A 25,101-nucleotide genomic window follows, 5' to 3' on the forward strand; every position below is an offset into this window, starting at 1 on the left:
GAATCCATGCTTCCCGAATGGCAATCCTTTTTTTAAATCTCAAATGCTTATTGCCTCTCACTCTGAAAGGCCTTGTAATTTTAGGTTAACAAGGGAAACTTTATAAAAATAAAAACAAACACACATATCTCCACAAAAGACTTTATAGAACAAGTAACCTCTTACAAGTCTTTCCTATAGATACCAAGTGCACATTTCTGACAACTGCTTAACGTTAAGTCACGTGGGCTTTGGATAAAAATTGATTGAACAGTTAATATACACCAATGCTAACAGAAAATTTTTTATATAGTCACTTCTAAATTATTCATACTAATGAAGAGAACTAACAAATGATTCTTAAATAAACTATTACATCATCAAGCTAATTTTTATTTTTAAAGCAACGTTTCCCAAACAGATTTTACTGAAACCAATTATTAAAATAAAATTTGTACTTTCCCAGTATCCGTTCAGTAAGACCAGGATCCCAATACAGGTAAGCCACAAGCTTACCAAGGAATGACGGTGTTACACAACCAAGCTATTTCCATTTCACAAGAGCAGTCAGTTGTAGTCACCCGATTCTGAACCTTCTACAAGCATCCATCTATTACCGTCATATTTCTCTACGAATTGGTGTCTCCGTAAAGTGCAAGTATCACCCTATTTCAGTCTGTTTTCTGCACTGTAAAATGGGAATTACATCTGCCTAATTGTGTTATAAATATAAATGGCATGGAAATATACGGAGCACTTAAGCTTTCGGTAAATCCCACCTGCCATTATTTTCCTCAAAACAATGCTTACTTGCTTATTCTCTGTAAGTTTAGGGTACATAGGAGTACTTCAGACTCTGAGGAAATTAAGGCCCCTTTCGGGCCTCAGCTTCTTTGAGGCCCTTATCTTCGATTAACCACCTACTCCTGCGTCGCATCCCCGTTTGTAAACGTCCTTTCAGTGTACTCTTAACTCCAAATCTCCTTTACCAGCTCAACTGTACGTACCAAGAACTCTTCTCCAAGGGCTTCAGCACCCTGCACGGCCCTGTCTAGCACTTCCATCCAACCCACAGGGACCACGCTTCAAGCTCGCAGCACAGCCCCCGCGCTTGCCTCATCCAGGGTCTGGACCATTAAAACACAGCCACCCACGCCGGGTCCCCGGCTCCGGCCGCAGCGCTAGCTCCACCTTGAAAAGCCGGAACGCGAATGGTTAAACCACCTTCCATGAATCCGCTCCAGCCTCAGTTTCCCTGGCCGTAACACTGAACGCGCAGGTTGCCCAGAGCCCGGGAGAGAGGCCCCAAATTGCCCGGTGCTCCCGGACCCCGCGGAGCCGCACACTAACCTGCAAGTAACCTGCTTGGTGCTCATGGTGGTAGGGCTACCGGGCCGGGGTCGAGCCGCAACGTCGCGCTCCCACCGCAGCCTCCCGCTCTCACCGCCTCCGCGTTGCCTCGGCCCTGCCCCTCCCCCCTGAATGCGTCACGCCGGCGCACACCGCCCCCTCGCGTGTGGCACCTTTGTAGCGCCGGCCGGAAACCTCGCCACCGTCACAATTGGTTCCGCCCCGGAATTGAGGGGGGGCGACCCCCAATCCCCGCACTACTTGTTTCGCATTTCCAAGCTTCATGAGCAGGGTGTGGTTACCACCCTAGTTCTGCCAGTTGTATCCCGTCTCCTGCCAACTGGTAGTTCCTACGGGTCTGCCCATCTTCAGGAGCCTTCCTTAGAGACATCTCGCACCCCTACAATCCCTACACCCCTCCCGAGGCTAAACTCCTGCCCGTGCTCTGCGCATATTGATCCCAAATCCTCTACCTACACTTCCTGGGCCCCTTTCTTGGGCCTTGTCTCAACTGTTCTCGCCAGACCTCGACTCCCAAATAAGGAATTCTTTAATCCTCTCCCAATTGCTAGTTTTACAAAATCCCTACTTCTATCTCAAGTTTCAGTTATTTTCTTTCCAGGCATTCCTCTACTGTTTGTCTTCCATTTCCTGTGTTGGGAACCAAAAAAGATATTCTTGACTCTTTCCTCTGGGTCTCTATATCCTGCAGATCCCGCTCTCCAATGCATCCGGTTGTCTCCACTTCTACCTTCATGGTTCCAGTCTAAACGACCATCATTCCTTGCCTGGGCCCATGCAATGAATGGCTTCTTAACTGCTCTTCTGGCTTCTCCCCTCTTCTAACCTGTTGTTGCACAAAACCTATTTTTAAAACGTAAGTTGGATCATGTCATTAACCTCGTTTAATCCTTTCAATGGTTTCCCATTGCTATTTATTGTAAAAATTCTTTTTATAATTTGTAAACATAACTATTAAGTTATAGTTATTAAGATAACTATAGCAAAGTGCACAGAACATACGTATACACTCAGGAAATCACCCCCCAGATCGAAGGTCATTATCATTACCCCAGAGGACTCCCTTATGCCCCTTCAATATCTCCCAAAGAAAACTGTTATTCTCCTTCTGTCATCACAAATTAGATTGTTCTTGACCTTGATATAAATGAAATAATTCAGTATGTACTCTTTGCCCTCTTTTGACCAACATTATATCTGTGGGATCTATTCATGCTGTAAGAACATACAGCTATGAGTGTTGATCTATACATATTGTGTAGAACCTCAACACTTGTATGTTGTTTTACTTTGCTGTAAAATGTCTTCCCATGAATCAGCACAGTATATACTTGCAATTAGGACTTCTGAAATTTCTCTCACAAATTTAGGAAATACATTGGAAAATTTGTAGTTTTGAGTATATAGGCCTTTTGACAATTTTTATTAGAAGCGTTCCTGGATATCTAGTTGTTTTTTTGGATGCTATTTTAAATTATATTTTAAAAAATGTCCTGATTGGTTGTTCCATGCTAAATTCATGTATTAATTCTAATGTTTTATTTGTTGACTGTTTTTGAATTTTCTACAACACACTCATGCCATCAGCAAATAATGACAGTTTTACTTCATTTTCAATCTTTATATCCTTTTTTTTTCCTTTTCTTGTCTGAATGCACTACAGAGAACCTTCAGTGTAACCTTACATAGATGTGGTAATAGTGGACATGTTAGTCTTGTTTCTGAACTCAGGGACATTATTGAATATTTCACCATTAATTAAAAAGTTAGCTCTAGTGTGTTTGAAGCTATCCATTATCAAATTAAGGAAGTTTCTTCCTCCTCTAAGTTTAAATTCTCTCCTTCCCATCTATTAAGAAAACTGTACTGCTTTATTCTGCTAGTGTGTTGAGTTGTATTTTTTTTAATGTTAAGTCAACCTTGAATTCCTCAGATATACCCCATTTGGCATGATGATTATTCTTTCTATGAGCCATTAGATTCTGTCTGTTAATAATTGTGTTTTGGATTTCTGCATCCTTGTTCATGAGAGAGAGTGGTCTGCAGTGTTCCTTCATTGTAATGTCCATGTCAGGTTTTGGTATCTGAGATACACATAAAATGAGTTGAGACATCTTCCTTCTTTTCTATTCTCTGGAAAAGAGTGTAATATAGATATTGTTTTTTTCCTAAATGTTTGGAAAAATTTATAACTGAAGCCATCTCAGCCTCCAGTTCACTTTGGCTTTGTTCATTGTCTGCATTATACATGTGCTTTTACAGATTTCTGCTCTTATCTTTACTATCTTTTTTCTATGTTTTTTTAGTTCAAATTGTTCTTGTTTTCTAGCTTATTTAGATAGAAATTTAAATCACTAATGTTCAAGCATTCTTCTTTTTTAAGTATTTAAAGCTAAAGCTTCCCCTCTAAGCTCCTTCTAGTTGTGTGCCCCAAGTTTTTATGTCATTACCATTGCATTTGAAATATTTTCCAATTTCCATTCTTTGACCTGTAAGTTATTTAGAAATGTGCTGCTTAATTTCTAAACTATTGAGGATTTTCTTTCTTTTTAATTTTATTTATTTATTTTTAGAGAGAGGGGAAGGGAAGGAGAAAGAGAGGAAGAGAAACATCATGTGCAGTTGCCTCTCATGTGGCCCCTACTAGGGACCTGGCCTGCAACCCAGGCATGTGCCCTGACTGGGAATTGAACCAGTGACCCTTTGGTTCACAGTCTGTGCTCAATCCACTGAGCTACACCAGCTCAGGGCCAAACTACTGAGGATTTTCTAGTTAGCTTTTTCTTACTGATTTTTTTTAATTTCTAGCATAATCCCACATTTGTGGGATTGTCTGTTCTTTTAGTTTGGTCAACATTGGATTTATATATTGTGAAGCTTGTATTTTTAGGTTCAAATAAATTTAAGAGAGTTCCCTTCTGTTTTGTCAACACATTGTGACTAAGAAGTGTCTCTCTGTATTATGTTAGTTGCCATGTGATTCTGGACAGTGTGAATCAGTGAAAGAATGTATACACCTCACTATTGAGCACACAATACACTACGTAAAGACATGCATACAAAAGATATTTCAAAGAATTCTAGCTGTTCACTGCATCAGGGCACCGTTTTCAGGGGGAGAATGTGATGACCCCAGACAGTGTGTTGCATGTGAAAGATGTTTGTGAGAATGCGGGTTCAAAAAGGAAATGTCTAGGATTTTTTCTTCTACTGAAGTGTATTTTGTCTGATAATAATATAGTTACATCAATTTTCCTTCAGGTTTATTTTTCCAACTTTTTTATTTTCAACTTACCTGGTATTTTTTATATTTAATGTATATCTCTTGTAAATGACATATAGCTCATTGATTTTAAAATAGAGTCTCAGAACCCCTTACACTCTCTCCCAGTTAGTAACCCCTACCTAGGGTAACCACTATCCTTATTTTTACTGTGCTGTTAATTTTTTATGGGCAAGATTACGTCGACAATATAAAACATCAAAAGAGAAATAGCCCCAGGGTAAGAATTACTTATTCAAAGCCAAAACGATATAACCTTTTCTAGAAGCACAAAAATACGTGCATGTCCCCAATTTCAGGAAGCTCACAGACTTATGACTAATTAAAGAACAGAGCTCTGGTAGAAACCTGAATCCGGCGCTGCCAGAGCCAGGGAACGCTGGGGGAAAGCGGAGAAAGATTTCGCAGAAACGTAAGGCTTTTAAGGATAGGAGCTGGTTGCCAACAGTTGCAAAATACACAAGGTTAGAAAAAAAATTTGTAAGCAAGCACAAATGAAAAGGAAAATGAAAGCTCTTTAGGACACTAATTTACGGGGTGGCCTGGTTACTGGTTAATTCTACCCGGTTTGGCTTCTGAGGCCGTCAATCAGAATGACGTCATTGCTGATCAGGTTACACCGGCTGCGTGAATTTGCTACCTGGGCAATCAGGAAGTCTGGGGAAACCGCCCCTGGTTGCCCCCAGGAGGGGAAAGCCATGCAATGTGCAGAGGCTGGAAAGCCTATAATTAAATTCAATCACTGTAAGAAATACATCTACAGCTTCAGTGTGCCGCGATGCTGCCCCCTCTGCCGGCAGGACGTGGGCTCGAGGAAACTGGAGGAAGCACCTGTTAGCATCTCCAATCCGTTTACCAATGGACATCAAGAAAAATGTTCATTCCTCCTCAGACCAACTCAAGGGACGTTTCTTAGGTACAGTGTTTTCTGTTACCTTGAATTGTGCAAACTTTTCCTTCTGTGTTGTAGTCACTAAAATCTTCTTTTACAGTGTGAATGCGGTGTGATGGGTATTTCTTTCCAGCACTTCAGCACTAAATTCTAAAATGTAGGCCTATTTGTTTTATAAGAATAGATGGTGTGCATACTTTCCTGGAATAAGTGCACAAATATATGAAGGTCAAAACTACTTACACAATTAAAAAATATTTTATTTATTTTTAGAGAGATGGGGAGGGAGCGAGGAGAAACATTGATGAGTTGCCTCTCCTACACACCCCCATGGGGACTGTACCCCACAGCCCAGGCATGTGCCCTGACCTGAATCGAAGGGCAACCTTTTGCTTTGTGGGAAGATGCCAAACCAACTTAGCCACACTGGTTAGGGCAAATCTACTTACAGAATTTTGAGAGAAAAATCCATAGTCTGGAGATTTTTTTACCCATAGATTTTCAGTTAAGAGGCTGGTTGGAAAAATGACCCAGCAGCTAATCTTATCAAAATAATACTTTTAAGCCCTGGCTGGCATAGCTCAGTGGATTGAGCACAGGCTGCGAACCAAAGTATCGCAGGTTCGATTCCCAGTCAGGGTACATGCCTGGGTTGCAGGCCATGACCCCCAGCAACCGTACATTGATGTCTCTCTACCTCCCTCCCTTCCCTCTCTAAAAATAAAGAAAAATAATACTTTTATTGTGAGTTAGTTTGTAATTTCTGTGACAACCAGGTATAATGTACAGAGCCTGAAGAATGGCCACTTATAGACTATTTTATGTGGAGGTGAATTAAATTGAAGACTGGAGCTGGTTTATTTCAATTGTACATGCTCCTTGACTTTAAGATTTCAGAAATCAAAAGCAAGGATTGTGCCTCCTTAGAGTCCTTGTGGAGTCTACAAATGGGATTGCGACTGGCCCTGCACAAGCCAGGCTGTGAGAGTGCAGGGGTGGTACTCAGTGATGGTGTGTGCTTTGGGAAGCGTGTCCGGGCGCATCATCCATGCTGAGAACTCCTTGCCCCCTTGAAATCCACCCTCCCAACTCTCTCATGCCCTCAAGAGTGCCTGGGATGAGAAAATTAGACTTGACTATTCACCTCTGCTAACCAACTTCTTTAACTGATTTCTTTTCTGTCCCTATGAGGCTGAAATGAACCAAAGTGTGTAAAAGGTGTTGCACCAAGCTGTTTAATAAGAGCCTCTCATTCATGCTAACTCGAAGTCATTAACTGGTTGAATACAAAAGCTTTTGAATAAAGTCTTTAAAATTGGAATTCATTTGCCATAGCATGGCTCATTCAGGAGCTCCTCACTGAGCAGCACTCTGGGGATGTCACTGTGAACAAGCCACAGCCCTGCATTGAAGAAACAACACAGGACAGGCTTTCACGCTGGCCCCTGGTCAGAGTTCCTTATTCTGTGATGTGGTGATACTGACGGGCCCGGCTTCTCTGGGCATCGGCAGAAGTGAGGTGGCGGCGTTGAAACAAGTCATGTATGTTTTGGCGTCCCTCCCATCCCTTTAACCCTTCAGGCAGGATCTGCAGAGTCCTTAAGTAGCCCCTGCCCAAAAGACCTTCTAAAGCCAAGTTCTAAACGATTTCCTTCCTTGTCATCCAATTTCTAAACCTTCAGGACTGACTTCCACAATTCACCTTGAGATGATTTCACCTATTTTTAAAAGGGGAACCAGCAGCCACCCAAAGGAATCACTGAGGCTCTGATCTAACTAGGGCGGGACCCGACAGGGCTGCTGCATGGCTGTGCAGGTTGTGGACCGCACGAAGGCACCAGGCCAAGGTGGTGGTGAGTGCTGAAACTCAGTCTGCATTCCACTCACCAGGCCAAGCACCTGGGCACAGCTCCGTCTGCAGGAAGAAGGGGCCCCTTTTCTTAATTTGTTTAGAGTTCTTGTCAAGGAGAGGCATGGCCCTACCCCGCTCCATCACATGCATCTGCAGCATTCTGTATATATTTTTCTCTTCATAGCACATACCAATCTATTAAAAGCTTGCAGACTGAAGCGAAAACATCTTCCCTGCAAGTGAGAAAACTCCATGAGGGCAGAGACCTGGTCTTATTTTCTGTCATTAGCCCTTCACTTCAAACAAGCCCATAGTTGGTACCTGATAGATATCTGTTGCAAGACTGAGAAATAACTGAAGGAGGAAGTCAGGAAGGAAATGCCTAGGATTTGGGCAGGAAACCAAGTGCAGCCATGTGTTCAGGGGGGTACAGGCTGTCGTCAGGCACCCAAGACTCTACCTGTTTGAACCCCCAAGGTCTCCACTCAAAAGTGGCTTCAACAAGATAGCCTTGGGGTGCAGGGAGGTTGCTCTGAAGAAGGCAGGGCAGCCATTTGTGTCCTTGGTCATTTTAAAACCTGCAACTGCTTGCTTTAATGAGGAACCAAATATCCAGACCTGTGGTCTGATAAAGGACCTTAATCATTTGAAAAGAACCTCTGATTTATTCAACATCTCTATGTGGCAGGCACTCAATAGACATTTTATTCTTACAATCAGCTCACTAGGAGGCTTATGACATTTCCATTTTCCTCTCTGAGGAAACAGATCAGAGAGAATAAGTGACTTGCCCAAAGTCCCCGGGTTAGTAAGTGATGGCCTGGGACTGTATATGCAGGTTAACTTTTATGGACTTATACAACTAATACCCAGTCTCAGGTAAATAATAATTGCAGGAAACAAGGGTGGTCCGAGAGAAGTGGGTGTGCGACAGGCTGCAAGACCGAAATGGGCTATATTAGTTTTGAAGGTAGAGGTTCAGGATCCTCTCACCCACGTCTGCCTGAGGCTGTTACCTCACATAAAAGGAGGAAAGAATAGGAGCTCCTTCAACAGCTGACCTCTGGCTGGGCGCCTCTTCCAGGGCTGGCCTTCTAGCACACTCACCTTTAGCATTAGGGGGAGGGGGAAATTTTAGATCTCAAATGTAGTGTTATCCTAACCAGCTTTGAAACTGGGCTTTCACTAACCTGGACACTGATGGCAAGTCTGGCCCCAGCCCAGAGAGGAGGCCCATCACTCTCCAGTGACAACTCTTCACGCCAGACATAGGCAAACGAGGAAAACATGACTGCTTTCTTTCAGGGAGTATGACGGAAGGTCTGATCTTCATGTTGGAATAACCAACACGAATGGTGAGTGCATTTTCATTTTTATTTTTTAGCTTAAGTCCCCAAAGTACCCACAGGAGAGCAGTATTTCTAAAGAAAATGTGATCATGAAACATTAAACAGTAATTCCTTCAGGCCCTGGGCTCTCCTGTGCACCAATGGGACGATGCTACTTCCCCTCCCGCCTTGGCTGAATGTTTTCTCAGCCAAGAGGGACAGAAACCGTTTACCTTTTGGTTGGTCTTTAGAAGAGTTAGAAAGAGAGCCCCAGCCACATAGTTCAGTTGTTTAGAGCCAAGGCTGAGTGTTTGATCCCGTCAGGGCACATGCAAGAATCAACTAATGAACGCATAGGTAAGTGGAACAACAAATCGATGTTTTCTCTCTCTTTCTAAGATCAATACATTTTTTAAAAAGAGGAAAAACCAGAGTTTTGGAGAGACTGAGTTGCCCAGGTCCTCATCGTGTATGGCAATCAGAATCTGGACCCAGGCCCTCTGCTCCCCAGTCCTATACTTACTCAGCCCACTGCTATTGGGTCCTCACACTCCAGGGTCTGCAGGGCGTAGGCAGAAATCTCAGGGAGAAGTCAGGGGACACCTCACATAAAAGGAGGTGGTGCGGCCTACCGTGGTTTGCTTTAAAAAACAGTAATTAAAAAGAAAGGAAGCATGTTTAAATAAAACAGTTCCTTTGGCCAGATTTAACTCTAAGGGCATGGAGTCTGCAACCCTTGAACCCAGACATCCTTGTCTACAGGGAAAGGGCCCTGGTTGGCCACTTGCAGGAAGTGCAGGCCTGGGATGGTGAGCAAGGCCAGCCCTGTGAGGCTTTCCTCACCCCCCTGAGGCAGGAGAGACTCATGCTGTGGGCAGAAACCTGGGACTGGGTTTTTGAACTCAGAGTTATCCATATGAGCAGTAAAATTTACCATCAATCTGATCACTGGAAATTTATTGCTGATTTAAGGAAACAAGATAGGCCCATTTATAAGTAGAGAACTTCAACAAAAATATTCTGGTGCCTGTTGTTGTCTCTGTTTCCGGGTGACTTGGGAGTGCCGAAGGGCAGGCAGAGCAAGAAGTGGGTTGCCCTGAAGACAGGGCAGAGAACAGGGGAGGAGGGAGCTCCATAGCCAATCCTTAACTCCAGAGAGGACCCTCTCTAAATCTCCTAGGTGGCTACCTGTTGAATTTGATGATCCTGGAGAAAGGAGGTTCTAGAATCTCTAATGACCTACTGCTAACTGGCAATAACAAGAAAGTGCAACCTTGGTTTCTGATGGGTAGTTACTGCATGGCTCCTGTCATTTTCTGACATCCCCTTTTCACAGAGGTGCGTTTCCCCTCAAGTTTCTGCACAACTCTGGTTTTGGTTGCAGGAGTTGTCTATAATTACACCATGCACGGTGTCCAGCGAGATGAAGCAGGTTGGGAGCAGAGTGTAAGTATCCCATTACTGCAGCCCGGCATGTTTGGACTGATGGACCAGTGGGACAAGTACCTGGAAGACTTCTCCACCACAGCGGCCTGGCTGCCCCACAGGTATGAGCCTGCACGGACCACCTGCTCCCTGGCCCTCATTTGCCACACAAGTGTGATCTCAGTTCGCAGAGAACTCTAAGCTGCATGTAGTTGAGCCCATACCAAGACAGTAGTCTGCCTGTAACAGAATTTAAGCAGGGGTTGATTTACTTCGGGGTTTCTGAAGAGGTAAGCCAGCGTACATTACACAAAGAATCAGAGCATTGTAAGGACCAAAATTTGGAACTCTGGTTATTTTAGTTAATTGACTGGGCATTTTTACATATTTAACATTTAAGAATAATATGTACAGCAAAAGCCATGATATTATGTTCCCTAAAACAAAAAAATTTTAGCCCTGACTGGTGTGGATCAGTTAGTGGCTTGGGCATCATCCCATAAACTGAGCCCAGGTGGGTTCCTGGTCAGGCAGGGCACATGCTTGGGATGCAGGCCAGACCCCGGGTTGGAGGAGTGCGAGAGGCAACCTATCCATTTTTCTCTCACGCGTTGATGTTTCTTTGCCTCTCTTTCTCCCTTCCTCCCCTCTAAAAAACATAAATAAAATCTTTTAAAATTTAAATGATATTCAAACTTTATACATATTTTAAGCTTTTTTGTTTTGTTTTAGCAATTATGAAATTGATTTCTCAGTTCCTTGCTTCCTTAACACTTAAGATATACAGCGTACTTGTCAATTTAAATTCTTTTTAGGATACCCTTGAAATAAATTTAGACACTGTGGAATATCCTAACATATAAGATACTAAATTCTACTTCAAGAATCTAGAATTTCAGTGAAATTAAGGCTACAAAGTTGGAGTTTATATGCACCTTAACTCACCACTCCAAACACTGAGGTGAGTCCCATCTGTACCTAAGTTGCAAGCAGAAATAACCCAGCATACCAAGTGTTCCTTCCTGCACAGAGTGGGCCCATCTTGCTAAGTGAGAAAGGCCTTCAGCTGTTTCTCAGCCTGTTCCTGAGCAGCTTTTAAAGCTAAGTCTTCTCTTCTCCATGCCCTTGTTTCGAAGGTATCAAGAAGACTGCCACAACTGCTACAGTTATACCCTCAGATTCATTAACTGCATTCTGGCTACGGAAGGCAAGGAGCAACTGGACAAAAATGAGTTCACAGAGAAATTTGTGGTCCCCAGAACCAGGAAGGCTTCCAAGTACATCACACTCTACCGGGCGATAGAAGAGCATGGGTTCTATGTGATTGACCACCCAGATCAAGAGCCAGGCCCTTCTCCAGGAAGCGTTTTGTGCTGAGTGTGCTGTGTAAGAGCAGAAGGGACAGGGCATTTGGGGGGTTACTACTTTAATAGATACTAGGGATTTCTAAACACTTAAACTGTGGTTAATAAAAAAATAGGTGATATGGCTTTCCTTTAAGCATACCTCAGCTTACTGCAGTATAAGAATTTACAAAATTAATAGAAAAAAATTAAATTTAAAAAATTGTCCTGGGTTTTCAAAATTGTTTGCATTACAAGTAAGTTCTTTTCATAGCAGTTTGGTTTTCTTTTTTTTTTTTTTCATAGCAGTTTGGTTTTCAAACTGAGAATATGTGTTAAAGCATAAAGTGGCAGCATCTTTTATTCACAGAACAATGAAAAGTCTCCCCATAAATTGATTAGAGCTGGATAAATTTACCTTTCAATATGAACCCAGAAGGTGGAGGGATTTGTAGGAAGGTGAGCAACACAGCTACAATTTACAAAGTAATGGCTATTTTTATCTCACTGTTTTTCTTTAAACAGCATATGGTAGCCTCTTGATGGTCAACAATAGAAAAAAAAGAAAGTAAAAAAAAGAAAAGGTCTTAGAACCAGAGTCAGGAAATGGGCACTCCCGCATTAGCCCCCCTCACCCACATGCACACACTGCACTGGCAAGCCCTCGGGAGTGGAGCCCCAGTCTGCTCCCTTCTCATTTTGCCTGATCTGACAAGATCATGGGGGTTGGGGGGTGGCAGGGCTGGGTTTACTACAGCTCCTTCTCTTCTCCCTTTAAATGCAGACTTCAAAAGGACTCAGTGAAGGGCTGTCTTGTTGTTTCTCTAATAGAAGAAAGGGGAAAACTGGGATGAGCAACTATAAAAAAAATGAGGTGATTTTAACAAGCATATTAGAATTTGTATATCCAAATAATCATCAAGCTTTAAGCAGCCAATCAGCAAAACATTTCAGAATCCCTCTTTGGAATCTGCTTCCAGAAATCACTTTTGTTTTTGGCCAAATGTGATACAGGACTCCACCTAATCTTATTCTGCAGCCTGGTCACCAAGTGATGTCTAACTTCCAAAAACCAAATCCATCCTCAAGGAACTCAACTTCAAAGGAACAAACCCATCTTCAGTGTACCCCTCATCAAAGTATCAATAATTACCCAGTAATACAGATATTCAGAAAATTTGCTACAGATCCTTAAAGCTTGTTTCCGAAGAGATGTTTGGTCAATGTTCTGGCATTGGCAACTTCAGTGGGAAGAAATGCAGGGCACACCAACGTTTTTACTTGTAAGTTCTGGTGCTTTCTTTTTTCTTTAAAAATTTTTTTTAAAAAGATATTTATTTTCAGAGAGAGGGGAAAGGAGGGAGAAAGAGAGGGAGAGAAACATCAATGTGTGAGAGATCCATCAATTGGCTGCCTCTCACACACCTGCAACCAGGCACCTGGCGCGCATCCCAGGCATGTGCCATGACAGGGACTTGAACCAGTGACCATTTGATTCAGAGGCTGGTGCTCAATCCACTAGCCACATCAGGCAGACCTGGTACTTTTAAGAAAAACAAAACTCCCCATGCACAACGTGATACCACTTTGAACATAACTGTGATTGCTATTTTTTAGTGTCCAAGAATTCATAAAGCTCTCAGTGGGTAAAGATAAAAATGTGTTATGTTTTGGGAATATTCCAATTTGCCCCATGCTATTAACATGTTATTTTAGGACTTCACTTCTCTGGTTCCATTCTTTACTTGAATATTGACAATCATGGCAGCTGTAGTTGACAAGTATTCATAAAGTTCTCTACACCAGAATAAACACATCTTATTCTTCCCTTTCATTTAAGACCACCCTGTGAAGTAGATACTAGCATTATGCTGGCATCATTTCACAGATGAAAAGGCAAACAAGAAATGACTTGCGTAAAGTTACACAATGGCAAAAGCAGGGCTGAAAGACGTTTGTTTGACTGTGAGGTCCGTGCACTTAACTCCTGGGCCACCTGGTGACCTGAAAGACCCCAGTGTACCTAGGATGTGCAACTGGGTCAGCACGAGAAAGGAGAAAATAAAGAGTTTTGCTTTCATCAACATTCAAGCATGGAAAGGAAGTAAATAACATGTCATAAAACAATTCAGATAAAATAAGAATTGCTGAAACAGAAATGTCCAGCTTGTGCTTTCTCTTAGTGCTGTATCCTCTGCTTTTCAAAGCTTCAGCAGTCCCCTTTCCGTTCCAGGGGCTGCTGCCAGCCTGGAGGTGGTGCTGGCAGCAGTCGCCTCTGTTACTTCCTCACTTCAGCAGACTATAAATTCCCCATCCCTAAAACCACAGTACCACCCTCGAGGTTTTACCCCAATAAAGGAAATGAGGCATCTCTTCACACCAATAGAGGGCAATGTTGCTCCATTTTTCAGAATTATAAACAGAATCTGATTGTTTTCCTCCATCATGCCCGCTAAATGCTAACTGAAGGATGAAGAGATCAGTGTTGGCACCCGCTCTGCCTCCCAGAGGAAGTCCTGTAGCTCTCCCCAGCACCTCCCAAAATGCATGTCTTCACCTCAGCATTCATCTCTGCTGTGTGCACACACCTGGTCTTCCATCAGTGCTCACAGAATGCCCAATCACTGGGCTCATTTTCACAGCGAGGTCAGTTTGCCCCAGTGTTACTGATTTGAAAGACTAAATGACCCACACAAAGGCATGTTTCCAAAGCCTGTACAGCATGCATGGATTACTATTGTAACCAGGAAAACCCAAATAAACATTACTCCACAGCAGCCATATCTAGCTCCCTTTGTGCTTACTCTCATCTCCCCCATCTTCAGAGCTGACTTCACCTCACACTATTTTTCTATCATCTCCTTCATTGTGTTACCTACCAGGGCATAAACTAGGCTTTGTAATCCCTAGAGAAATGGTTATGGCAATGCTGACAATTTTGGTTTATATGAAAGGGAAAAAAGTATACATACCTACCATGTGCCAGACCCTTATGTAAATCATCTCATTCAGTCTGCAAAACAAACTGCGGAGGTAGTCACCATCCCAATCTCACAGCAGAGGAAACGGAGGCTGAGTTACAAGGCAACAACAGTTCCTAAGGTCACTCCTGCTTTCCTGGGTTGGAGCTGGAATTTTGACCAAGTTTTCCCGACTTGACTGTTTCTACTCTATCAGAATGTACCATTTAAGTTAGGAAGATCTTTGTTATATTGTTTCAGAATATGTAAACATTCTGAAAAATTAAGTGCTTAGTACTTTTCACTTAAAAGAAATTAGATTGAATTGCTTTGAAATAAAAAGTTACCCCTAGTTTAACAATTTTACAAAGTGCTTTTTCTTAAAAACAAAAAAATGTTTTATTTATTTTTAGAGGGGAAAGGAAGGACAGAAACATCACCTATGGTTGTCTCTTGTGGGCCTCCCACTGGGGACCTGGCCCACAGCCTGGGGATGTGCCCTGACTGGGAATTGAACCAGAGACCCTTTGGTTTGCAGGCTGGCACTCAATCCACTGAGCCCACCAGACCAGGGCACAAATGTGCTTTTTCATATTCGTAAGTGAGGCATCCCTTATTTCACAAAAGGTAACAAGACTTAACCTTTTTCAGCATATATATAAAAAGTAAAGGTTTAAGATAAATTAATGGGTTTAAATCTCTCAATTTTAGAAATGGGGCTCAGTAACAGTTTTAAGGAAGTTAACATTATGGGATAATTGAGTCTGTAATGAGATTTCTAAAAATTCAATTTGGTAAAATCATAAATGGAAGGTGGGCGGTGGGGAGGAGGAACATTTCATTTCTTTGTAACCCAATTACTCCCCCACAGGGAGAAAACTAAGTTAAAAAACCTCATTCTAGTAAATGATAGCTGTTTTTAAAGAGAGAAAATGAAAATGTTTTAAACAATAAAGGCAAAATAACTATAAAACAAAATAAAAACTAATCAATAAGTAACAAGAAATTTTCAGACTAGTACACGATTCTCAAACACTCCAGCATGGTAAACCTGCCTATTCATGTCAGTTTAATCTCAGCCAGATATTGTGCATAATAAGCCAATTACTTTATAGCAGTGAATCTCTTTATGAGAGGACTCGGGCAGCAAGGTGCAGATGTCACCTTTTTCCTCGCAGTTGGGGGATGAGGTCCGAAACGTTAGCCTCTCAAACTGAAGCTGAGACCCAATGTGCAATAATCAGCTACACAAGAAACTGCCTTAATAGCTGACAGCTAACTTCGGTTCTTACCGTGCGAGTGCTTCCTCCTCCCCCACAGTGAATCATCAGGGCGGCAAATGGCTGAAAGCACATTACCAGCCCAGCACTGTGCTACGAAACTTGCAAGACCCAACTCACATAATCCTCCAGCAACCCTCTGTGGTTGATAACATTATTGTTTTTATTTCTGCATTGAGGTGAGATTCATGTTACATAAATCTTTTTTAAAGCAAAAAATTCAGTGGCATTTAGTACAATGTTGTGCAACCACCTCTATCAAGCTCAAAAACATTTAATTACCCTGAAAGGTCACTCTGTACCCACTGAGCAGCTGCTCCGCAGTCCTCCCTCCCCACTGTCCCGGTAACCACCCATCTGTGTTCTCTATGGATTTACCCATTTGGGGTGTGTAATTGGAGTCAAACAATATACAACATTTTGTGTCTGGCTTTTCTCACTTGGCGTGTTTTCGAGATTCATCCACGCTGTAGCATGTACTTCATTTGTGTGTGTGTGTGTGGTTGAATAGCACTCCATTGTATGTGTATGTTGATGACATCGCCTTCATTTTATAGATGAGGGAAACAGAGGTGAAGATCACATAGCTCGTTAGTGGATGAGTTGGGATGCAAACCTAGGTCTGACTCCAGACCAAGGAACTCTTAGCCATCTTGCCCTCAAGGCCAATTAAGACCAAGGAATTGCTGAAACTTAATACCAAAACCAGAGTCTTACAAATAGTTCAAGAAACCTGAAAACTGTAAGCGATGGACTCTAACCTGAGGTGGTGGTGTCTTAAGGGCTGGGCAGGTGTGTGGTTACAGAACCACACATGGGTGCCCGCTGCTCCCTGGGCTGGTCCAGCACGTCCAATGGTGGCTGCCTGATTCTGGCCACACATTCTTCAGAAGATAGGCTAAAGGAAACTCAACTCACTCCAAGGACAAAGTAGCCCCTTGGCACACTGAGGACCCTCTACAAAGTCCTGGCACCTCTGCATTTCCTGTGCATAAACAATGTTTGCATTTGTTACCAGATGAGCCTAATTTTCATGAACACCCTTTGACTCTCAATCCAGATTTAGCTTTGAGCACAGGCACTGGGCCATCTCAGTCTCTTGCCAGCTTGGTGGGTTTGAGTCACTCCTTCCAGGAAGGGAGGGGAAACCCCTTGTGTTGGGTGTTTTTTTGAGTACTCTTTTATCCACGTTAACCACAATGAAGTAAATATTATCATTGGCCCCATTTTAGAGGTAAGAAAATTGAAGCTCATGAAGGGCAAGGTAAGTTGCTCAAGGTCACATACCCACTGAGCAGCAGAGCTGAGATCTAAATGGGTCCTTTCTAGAAGGCTCATTCTGCTATCTGACTTTCAATAAAATGATCTTTGAGGATACTAATTAAATGCTAAGAACCACATATTGCTCGAGATTCTTAATCTTGGATCCACAGACGGTCCTCATGGAATCTGTGAACCTCCCAAAGATGTATGCAAAATTATATGCATAGCAGCTCCTGGGGAGAGGAATCTCATGCTCCAGGCCAACCCTTGAGGTGAAGGACCACCCCCCAAGCATGCCAGCACATACACAGCCCTGCTTGGAGTGGAGGGCAGCCTTTCTCTTTAACTTCTACCCGGCCAAGCCCCAACGGGGCTGTATTTCTGACTTCACATGATTCTCCAGGCTGGTGTCACTGTAGTAGTGGAGATCGTGTAAAGGCACTGAATAGAGGAGCTCCCAGGTCAAGTCGTCTGACTGTACTTCTGACAGCAGCCATGTCTCTGAGCCTCAAACCTTCCTCCCGTGGAAGGTCTCAGCACCTGAACTCAAAAAGCTGCTGTGGAGTAAGAATGAACAAGGTGTCTGCCCTGCCTCAACTCCCATTATCTGAATATTTACTGTAACTGTATACAAAAGAAATGTTACTCTATACTGGTTATCCAAATGAAAAGTTATGGATATGTAAGAGTCTGCAGCAAAATCATTTGAGTTGTGAGAGTCAGGACCAGAAAGATGACATAGCACATGCTCCTTAGATGACCAATGCTTGCGAGGTTTGGATGTGGCCTATTATCACGTCATCTTCCTGACTTTATTAAGTAACAATGTCTCCTATGAAATGGAAAAGCCTGTGGAGAAAGTAGGTGAGTTTTAGAGGCCTAGGAAATATCTCTGCATTAGGAAAAAAGTTGGATGTGATAGTGTATTGAGAAAAGTGATCATATAAAGCAGTGGTCCCCAACCTCTTTGGCACCAGGGCCAGTTTTGGGGAAGACAGTTTTTCTGTGGACTGGGAATGGGGGTGGGAGAGGTGAGGATGGGGAATGAGAGAACAGGATGTAGAGCTCGCGTGGTAATGCCAGTAGCCACGGACCAGGAAGAGGGACGCCGGGGACCCTTGATATAAGGGATATAATATTGGCCAAGCAGGTATCTGCCTCTTTTTGTATATATATATTTTTTGGTACTCAGTTGACAAAATGTAACTTGTGAAAAATGTTGGTTCCACAAAGTTTCACGGTGTTCTTGACCATGATGTGCTATTTTTAGTGAAATTCTTGTGGGGCCAGTCAGCCTGATGCCACTTGAATACATGCTGGTACAAGTGGGTGGCTTCGAATGCCTTTGGAGAACTGGAAAGTAATAGAGGAGAGAGAGGATTTGGTGGATTTCAGTTTTAAAGCAAATCTGGAAGGGTCAAGAGGTTTAAGAACCATGTAAGCCTGATGCTTTGAGGGTGTAGGTGAAGCAACTTCCGCCCTCAGTGAGGCTACAGCGTCTCCTCCAGTGAACAGCAGTTTCTCCTGTAGGTGGTTTTATCGCAAGGTAAATTTCCAATCTGGATGAATCTGAGCTTTATTTTGAAAACAAATGCCATCTGGAACATTTGTTTCAGAAGGTAAGAAAAAAGTGCTAGGACTTAATACTTCCAAAGATAAGCTAATACTGCTTTTAGCTGGCAACCAAAATGTTTGCTGGTGCATCATTCCAGAAGCCCCAGGGCCCTCAGGTACCGCTGAAGAGTGCATGGCCTGCTACATGGTGTTCAAATCTTACACACAAAGAAGGAAAATCCTTCATACAAGGTTTCTTTGACTAAAGATGATGCTTTGGACAGTCTTCTAGAGCCTTCAGTTACAAGTATCTATGTAGTCTTTTGGCTTTTCTACATCTTTATTGTAGCCTTTACGATAAAAAAAAAAGCTTCGATGCATATTAGCTGATGTTAAAGCATCTGAGGTGGAGTGTTGATAGAAAGATCATACTTTGATGAAGGATTCATGGAAGAGTTTTGACCATAAAGGCATCTGATGCACTGACTAGGCTTGCAAAGAAGTGTCACTACACATGATCAATGAAATAAGGAAGATCGACATCAAAGGTTTTGAGATGAGAAATTGATGATTCAAAGTGAAGTCTTTTACTTTGCTAAGGAGCCTGGAGTAAGCAAAGTGAACAGTAACAATGTTGAAGAACTATTAGTATCACTAATGAAAAGCAAAGAACTTACTAAGAGGATTTTTCAAATTGATGGCCATTTTGGTCTGAGGCAGGGGAGGAAGGGGAGCCCCGTTTATTTGCATGCCAAATCGTTAAAATGTAGAGCATGTGGACATAATGATTTCATTGGGAGAGCACAGGGTTATGATGTGAACAGAACTACCACAGTAAAATACAACTATAAGAGATTCTTAGACCATCAGGAGCTCTAAGATCATGCAAGAGAGTGCAAACAAGTACCCATTTATTTCTTTTTGTTGTTTCTTTTTCATCTCAGCTTCCAAAGATGAATCTTAACCATCTACTTCTGGTATATTTAGTGCCAAGAAGACTGTCAGTGTCCTGAATTCAGACAGTGGATGAGTCTCAGACACGTGTCCCCTCACTCCCACACCGGCCCCCTTTGGCTCGCTCACCTCACCCCCACACCCTCTGTCCATTTCCTTCTTCTTGCCTCCAAATGCCAGGCCTCAGGCAACTCTTCACTGGAATCTAATCAGTTAAGAAAAGGCTTTGTTTATTGTGTTTCCTAAATGTTAACTGCACTCATTATGTATCTTCATATGTTACTTCACCACCTATTTTTACTTCATAACAAGTTCACTGAAGCAAGAAGCAATTTTTACCTAATACTGCATAATATTTTACATTCTACACCAACATGCCTACCAATTAGCTCACTGACAAATAATTAGGTAATTGTTTTAAATGCTTTCTATGATTCAGAAATCCTTGTTAAACATTAAATAGATTTTTATGTTCTTGAGTAATTGGTTGGAGTTCTCGGACAAGCAGAGACATGTTATGTTTTCCATTTACATTAAGGGGGCATAGTGTCCTGTAGTCCCCAAGGCTACTTTCCAGCCCTCTTCCAGGAGCCGACTGGATGTGGGCAATGAGAGGTGCCTGTGTATAAAAGTGCTGCTTTGAGAACTGTAGCATGCCACATCCATGTAAACTATTATCCTTTTCAGATAAAATCAGAGTACCACAGAACTTCCCTGTCGCTGGACGAGTCTTCTCATGACTCATCTACTCAATGTCCTCACTGAACAGACGAGGATGGAGAGAGGCCCAGAGGCCAGGAGCTCAAGGCCAGTCACAGTCAGTGTGACTCAAGGACAGAATCTGAAGTCCCCGCCCGGGGCTATTTTTCTCTCCTGTGTAATTTTATATTTTCAAATACTAACAGTTTTCTGGTTCTGGGAGCACCATGCCCTTTAAAACTTTTAAATTAAAGGCCAATTACAATAAAAGGACTCTTTACCTTGCCCTGAACTTGGCTTATTGTAGGAGACTCAATAAATATTTGTTGGTGAAATCAGAAATAAGAGGTGGAATTGTTAAAGTTCGTCTTGGTCACTCCTCTCTCGCGAGGAAACCCAACGGCTCAGAATCACCTCCTGTAACCAATCAAAACAAAAAAGAAGACTGAATTTCAAAAACAAGTGAAAGAACGTGCTAGCCATGTGACATCGCTGCTACATTTCACAAAAAGCCATCTATACAATGGGGATACCTGTTCCCATGCCTTGTCACTGAACGTTTGGTGAAAATGTGAATGTAGCAATATAAACCTTACATGCAAACAGTATCCACCATAACCATGCAAAGACTTTAAAAGCTAAACTTGCCTCAGCGGAGGTATTCTACTAGCACTTTCCGGGATTAGGAGTGCCAGTACAAAAGTGCCTCTTTAACATCAAAACCAAGTCTATGATGATGCTGCCATATCCAGGTCAGCATGAGAGGGGAGAAGTAGACACTGATGGGCATTTTATTTAAAGCTAACCTAGTGGGGATGGTAGGACAAAGCGAGGGGATGAGGCGCTGTGGCCCTCAAGCAGGTCTGCAGAGGGATGGGGGAGTGAGACCAAGAAGAAGGTGGAATGTTAGACAAAAACAACGAGATGCTGGATGTGAGGGTGGGGGTCAATGACAGGGTGAGGGATGGAACTATTAAACACTGGGTGACGAGACAATGAACTTGGCATCCCTGGCAGAGAAAAGCCTGCCATGAAAACAAGGGGAAACTCAGCTCAACACAGAACCCCAGAAGCCAGATGAGGAGTTCAAGAAGGAATGAGTCAATGGCAACACTTCTAGTCTCTGGGAATGAGACCCAGGAGAGGTCCTGGCTTGGCCAGGAGGTCCCAGGCCACCTGGGAGAGCAGTTTCAGCTGACTGGTGAGGAGAAAAACCAGATCACATTGCAGGTAAGGAAGCAGCAGGAATTAAGGGGGAGTAAGAGTGGGTTTAGCAGGGAAGAGCCAGAGAAGACCAAGGCAAGATGGGTTTCATTTGTTTTCTTGGGAGCACATGTTCAAGACGACACAGTACAAGGAACAGAATCTTGGGGGTGACATGAGTTATCTGAGTTTACGCACCTGAACTTTAATCCTTTTCATACACTCTGGTGACTCCATTTCTTTGTCAGTCATGGCAGAGGGTTTAATCAAATAGCACAGCATGAGTTCCTATTGAGAAATGAAAAACAACCTCCATATTCCACAAAATAAGGGTACGAGTTTGAGTGCCTGGGCAGGACATGCAGGCAGTCTCCATGCCCTCTCACGGAGTGCTCCTGCAAGCATCGCAAGTGCACCAGCCTCCTCCTGGGGCCATCGTAACTAAGGGCTTCCCAGTTCGTCACTGTTGACATGTCAAGAGAATGCAAATAAAGTAGATAATACTGGTTATAAAACATACAATTTAAAATATTAAATATATACTGTAAGCCTCAAAAAGTGGACATAAAAACACCAGAAACAGTAGAGACTCCCTATTTCTATGGGACAAAGCTACTTTTTATAGGCCAAAGCCTAAGCAACTTAACCTGCAGTCAAGACAGTCTCAGCTCCCACCACACCTCCAGCAGCGTGGGACAGAGTTGGCAGGGGCCACAGTTTGTTTTAGGTAGCAAATTACTGAGTCCACACAGTATACACACAAGGCTCTCATCCTTTACAGTCCTGGTGACTTCCCTCCTACCTTAATGGCAGCAGGAAACAGAACACAGCCAGGAGTCAGCTGGCTCTGGGTTTAACACCAGTTCTGCGTATGAGCTGCATGATCATGGGGTGCTCACTCACAACACCTCTGACTCTGGTTCCTCACTCTTAGGATGAGGATCATAAATAGATGGTGAGAAAACATGTAAAGTGGTTAGCAATAAATATTAATTCCCTTCCTGCCTTTTCAAGAAATCTATGAACTTTGGAAAGAAACATGTCAGTGTTTGGACTCCTTTGTGAATGTGTGGGTGAATCTGGAGTGTGTGCTGGCTGTGCTGACCAAGGGCATCCCAGAGAAGGAAGGCAATGCCCACCAATGCCATTCACTACAGGGAACTTGGAAGCTCAATTCTTGGAGCTTAAAACCAGCTGGTGGTGGGAGGGAATATGAAAGGAGGACAGGTTCTGGCCCAATCTTCCAGAACTTCAATGGCAGGAACACTTTGAAGTTTCCACAAATGACTTTTCTATTTCTACTACATTTAAGGGAAACAATCCAACCATTTACATGACAGGTAATGCCAGAGCTGATGTTACCTTGGAGACATTCACTGAAACTCTGCTTAAGGTTGCCAGTGACTTCCAACTGAAAGGCCTGCGAAGATGGCCCTCAAAATGGTCATCCACCAACTCGATAATGACGGAGTAACTGAAAAACATACAAAGGGTGTATTAAAAATAAAAAGCATGGAATCAGTCTGTTTAAAAAGAATATCGTTTGTCCTACCAAGAACAAAGCTACAGAAAAATATAAAATATACATCACCTGATCCTGAATTCCCCTAGACTGTGCTCAGAAAATATTAATGAAAAACTCAAACTTTATGTTATAAAATTTTAGACTGATTTCAACACCTATAGGAAAGGGATGGAAATATTTCTCCCAATATGAAAGCTGAGAATTCACTCAACTGTTTAGATACTAATACTCACTGATATTAAGATGAACAATTACTATATAGGTTAACTCAGTATGTAACATGAAAAGACACATTATCATAACCTATTTATTATTTTATATACAGTGTAACAATGTTGGTGTTTAAGGCATGGACATATAGTAGTTATCCTCATCAGGAACATGACTAATTGTTTCTGTAGCACTGAAAATCAAAGTGGAGGCCAGAAATATCATGTCCCTTTAAGCCATTAACTTATTGAAAAATCACTCCAAACCTTGCATGGTAAAATGGAGGTCCTTTTCGATAGAGCACTGGAAAGAAAAAGAAAGAAAATATATAACCTCCAGAAACCAAAATCTGATTTTATTACTTAAGTCTTTTCTTCTCCACAGAGACATAAACACCCAATTATCTGTATGTGGGAAATCTGCCATCTGCCCGGTAGTCTATTTTTAAAACCCAAACTGTTTTTCCCCCAGGAATAAAACACAATTAGTAAAGCAAATCTGTCATCAGGACCCTAACACCCTCCTCCCACCCCCACCCAACCTATGAATTCCTCTTGCCTCTTATCTTATACTCTCTAGAATGAGAACTTGAAAGTATATCAAGAATGTGAAGTTTGACAATTTGTTATGCATGTCAAATCAATGTAATTCAAAGTGTCTGGGCTAATCTGGCCAGGAACCGACTTAGGTGTTGGTGCCAGAGATGAGCAAGGCTCATGCTTATTTTTAAGAAATGCAAAGTCAAGCGGGGGAAAAAATCCCGTAACCATACACGCCGCTCAGAGATTAGTCTGCCCACGGCAGTAGCTGCCTGCCTTATGCATGAAGGTTATGTTCCAAGACCCCCATGGATGCCTGAAACTGTGAATAGTACCAAACCCCTATATATGTTTTTTCTTATACATACACACATATATTAAAGTTTAATTTATAAATTAGGCACAGTAAGAGATCAACAACTAATAATAAAATAGAATAATTACAACAATATACCATGATGGAAGTTACGTGAATGGCTTTGCGCCATTATTAAGGTGAAATAAGGGTTACTCAGCACTAGCACTGCGATACCCCAACAGTCAATTGATAACTGAGCTGGCTACTAAGTGACTAACAGAGGGAGGCCATTTACTGTGTGGAGACACTGGACAAAGGGGTGATTCACACCTTGGGTGGGATGGAGCAGGACAGCGAGGGGCTTCATCATGTTACTCAGAACAATGCACAATTTAAAACTTATGAGCTGTTTATATCTGGAATTGTCCATGTAATATTTTCAGACTGACATTGACCACACATGACTGAAACCACGAAAAGCAAAAGGTCAGATAATGGGGGACTAGTGGTAATGCAGTCGTGGCGGTCATCCTTCGGGGGCAGAGTCTGTGGCAGGGAGGCGAACACCATGTGCCTCACAGAAGTATGAAGATTAAATAAGACAACAGAAGAGAAGCACCAAGGCAAGATGCCTGGTTGCCAAAGAAGCCAGCAGCCACGGGAGCTTTTGCGTGGGGAATGTAAAGAAAGGTCCCTCCAACTCCACTCCCTTGGTTTCTAGTCTTGTTTTCACCAGTGGGTGATCAAGGTAAACCAGCTGGCAGCTGCACTTGAGATCCCTATCGCTTGTTCCACATACTGCTCCTGGAATGAAATGTGATTGACAAGATTTGTTCAAGGAAGAGTTTCCCCGATAAGATGTGAATTTCATAACGGCCCTCTGTCATGTGTCATTAGCTCTGTAACCAGAAACAACTGTTAAGTGGATGTCCTGGATTTAACCTGTGTTGGCAGTTCTAAGGTACACGTGATTATATCACTAGCCTTCAAAACTAAAATAATATTGTTAAAAACCAGTGGCACTGAGCAGCTTAGCCTGGAGAAGAGGTGAAGTTTCGGAAGCTGCACCTCCCATCTGGGCCAGCACTGCCCATGAGCCTTTGCTACAGCAGGCGCTGTGAAGACACCCTTCATGTGGCTGCT

General features: G+C 42.6%; 3 protein-coding genes across 6 annotated transcripts in view; 1 reads left to right on the top strand and 2 right to left on the bottom strand.

Annotated features, from left to right (window-relative positions):
• Positions 1–1,492, bottom strand: part of MKRN2 (makorin ring finger protein 2) — a 43,083-nt gene extending 41,591 nt beyond the window's left edge. The window contains exon 1 of the mRNA XM_028518675.2: positions 1,330–1,492. Coding sequence (XP_028374476.1) covers positions 1,330–1,355 — 26 coding nt within the window. The 5' untranslated portion in view covers positions 1,356–1,492. The remainder of the gene's footprint in view (positions 1–1,329) is intronic.
• A 3,659-nt stretch (positions 1,493–5,151) lies between these two features.
• Positions 5,152–11,616, top strand: MKRN2OS (MKRN2 opposite strand). Of its 2 annotated transcripts, XM_028518741.2 has the most exons (4): positions 5,152–5,549; positions 8,683–8,732; positions 10,090–10,252; positions 11,267–11,616. In XM_028518741.2, exons 1-4 carry the CDS (start codon positions 5,227–5,229, stop codon positions 11,505–11,507), a joined length of 777 nt encoding a protein of 258 aa, XP_028374542.2. In that variant the 5' UTR covers positions 5,152–5,226; the 3' UTR covers positions 11,508–11,616. The 2 variants fall into 2 exon arrangements, with proteins under 2 accessions (XP_028374542.2, XP_035886676.1); XM_036030783.1 differs by lacking the exon at positions 8,683–8,732 and having other exon boundaries at positions 5,492–5,549.
• Positions 11,617–16,724: 5,108 nt separating this feature from the next.
• TSEN2 (tRNA splicing endonuclease subunit 2) overlaps positions 16,725–25,101 on the bottom strand; it is a 39,525-nt gene continuing 31,148 nt past the window's right edge. For all 3 annotated transcript variants that reach the window (XM_036030786.1, XM_036030784.1, XM_036030785.1), the window contains exons 10-13: positions 23,388–23,424; positions 22,749–22,860; positions 21,585–21,674; positions 16,725–20,600 (exon numbers count right to left, since the gene is read on the bottom strand). In XM_036030786.1, the coding sequence (XP_035886679.1) occupies positions 20,541–20,600; positions 21,585–21,674; positions 22,749–22,860; positions 23,388–23,424 (299 nt within the window). In that variant the 3' untranslated portion in view covers positions 16,725–20,540. The remainder of the gene's footprint in view (positions 20,601–21,584; positions 21,675–22,748; positions 22,861–23,387; positions 23,425–25,101) is intronic.

This window comes from Phyllostomus discolor, chromosome 7 (assembly GCF_004126475.2).
Source record: "Phyllostomus discolor isolate MPI-MPIP mPhyDis1 chromosome 7, mPhyDis1.pri.v3, whole genome shotgun sequence".
Taxonomy (NCBI): Eukaryota; Metazoa; Chordata; class Mammalia; order Chiroptera; family Phyllostomidae; genus Phyllostomus; species Phyllostomus discolor.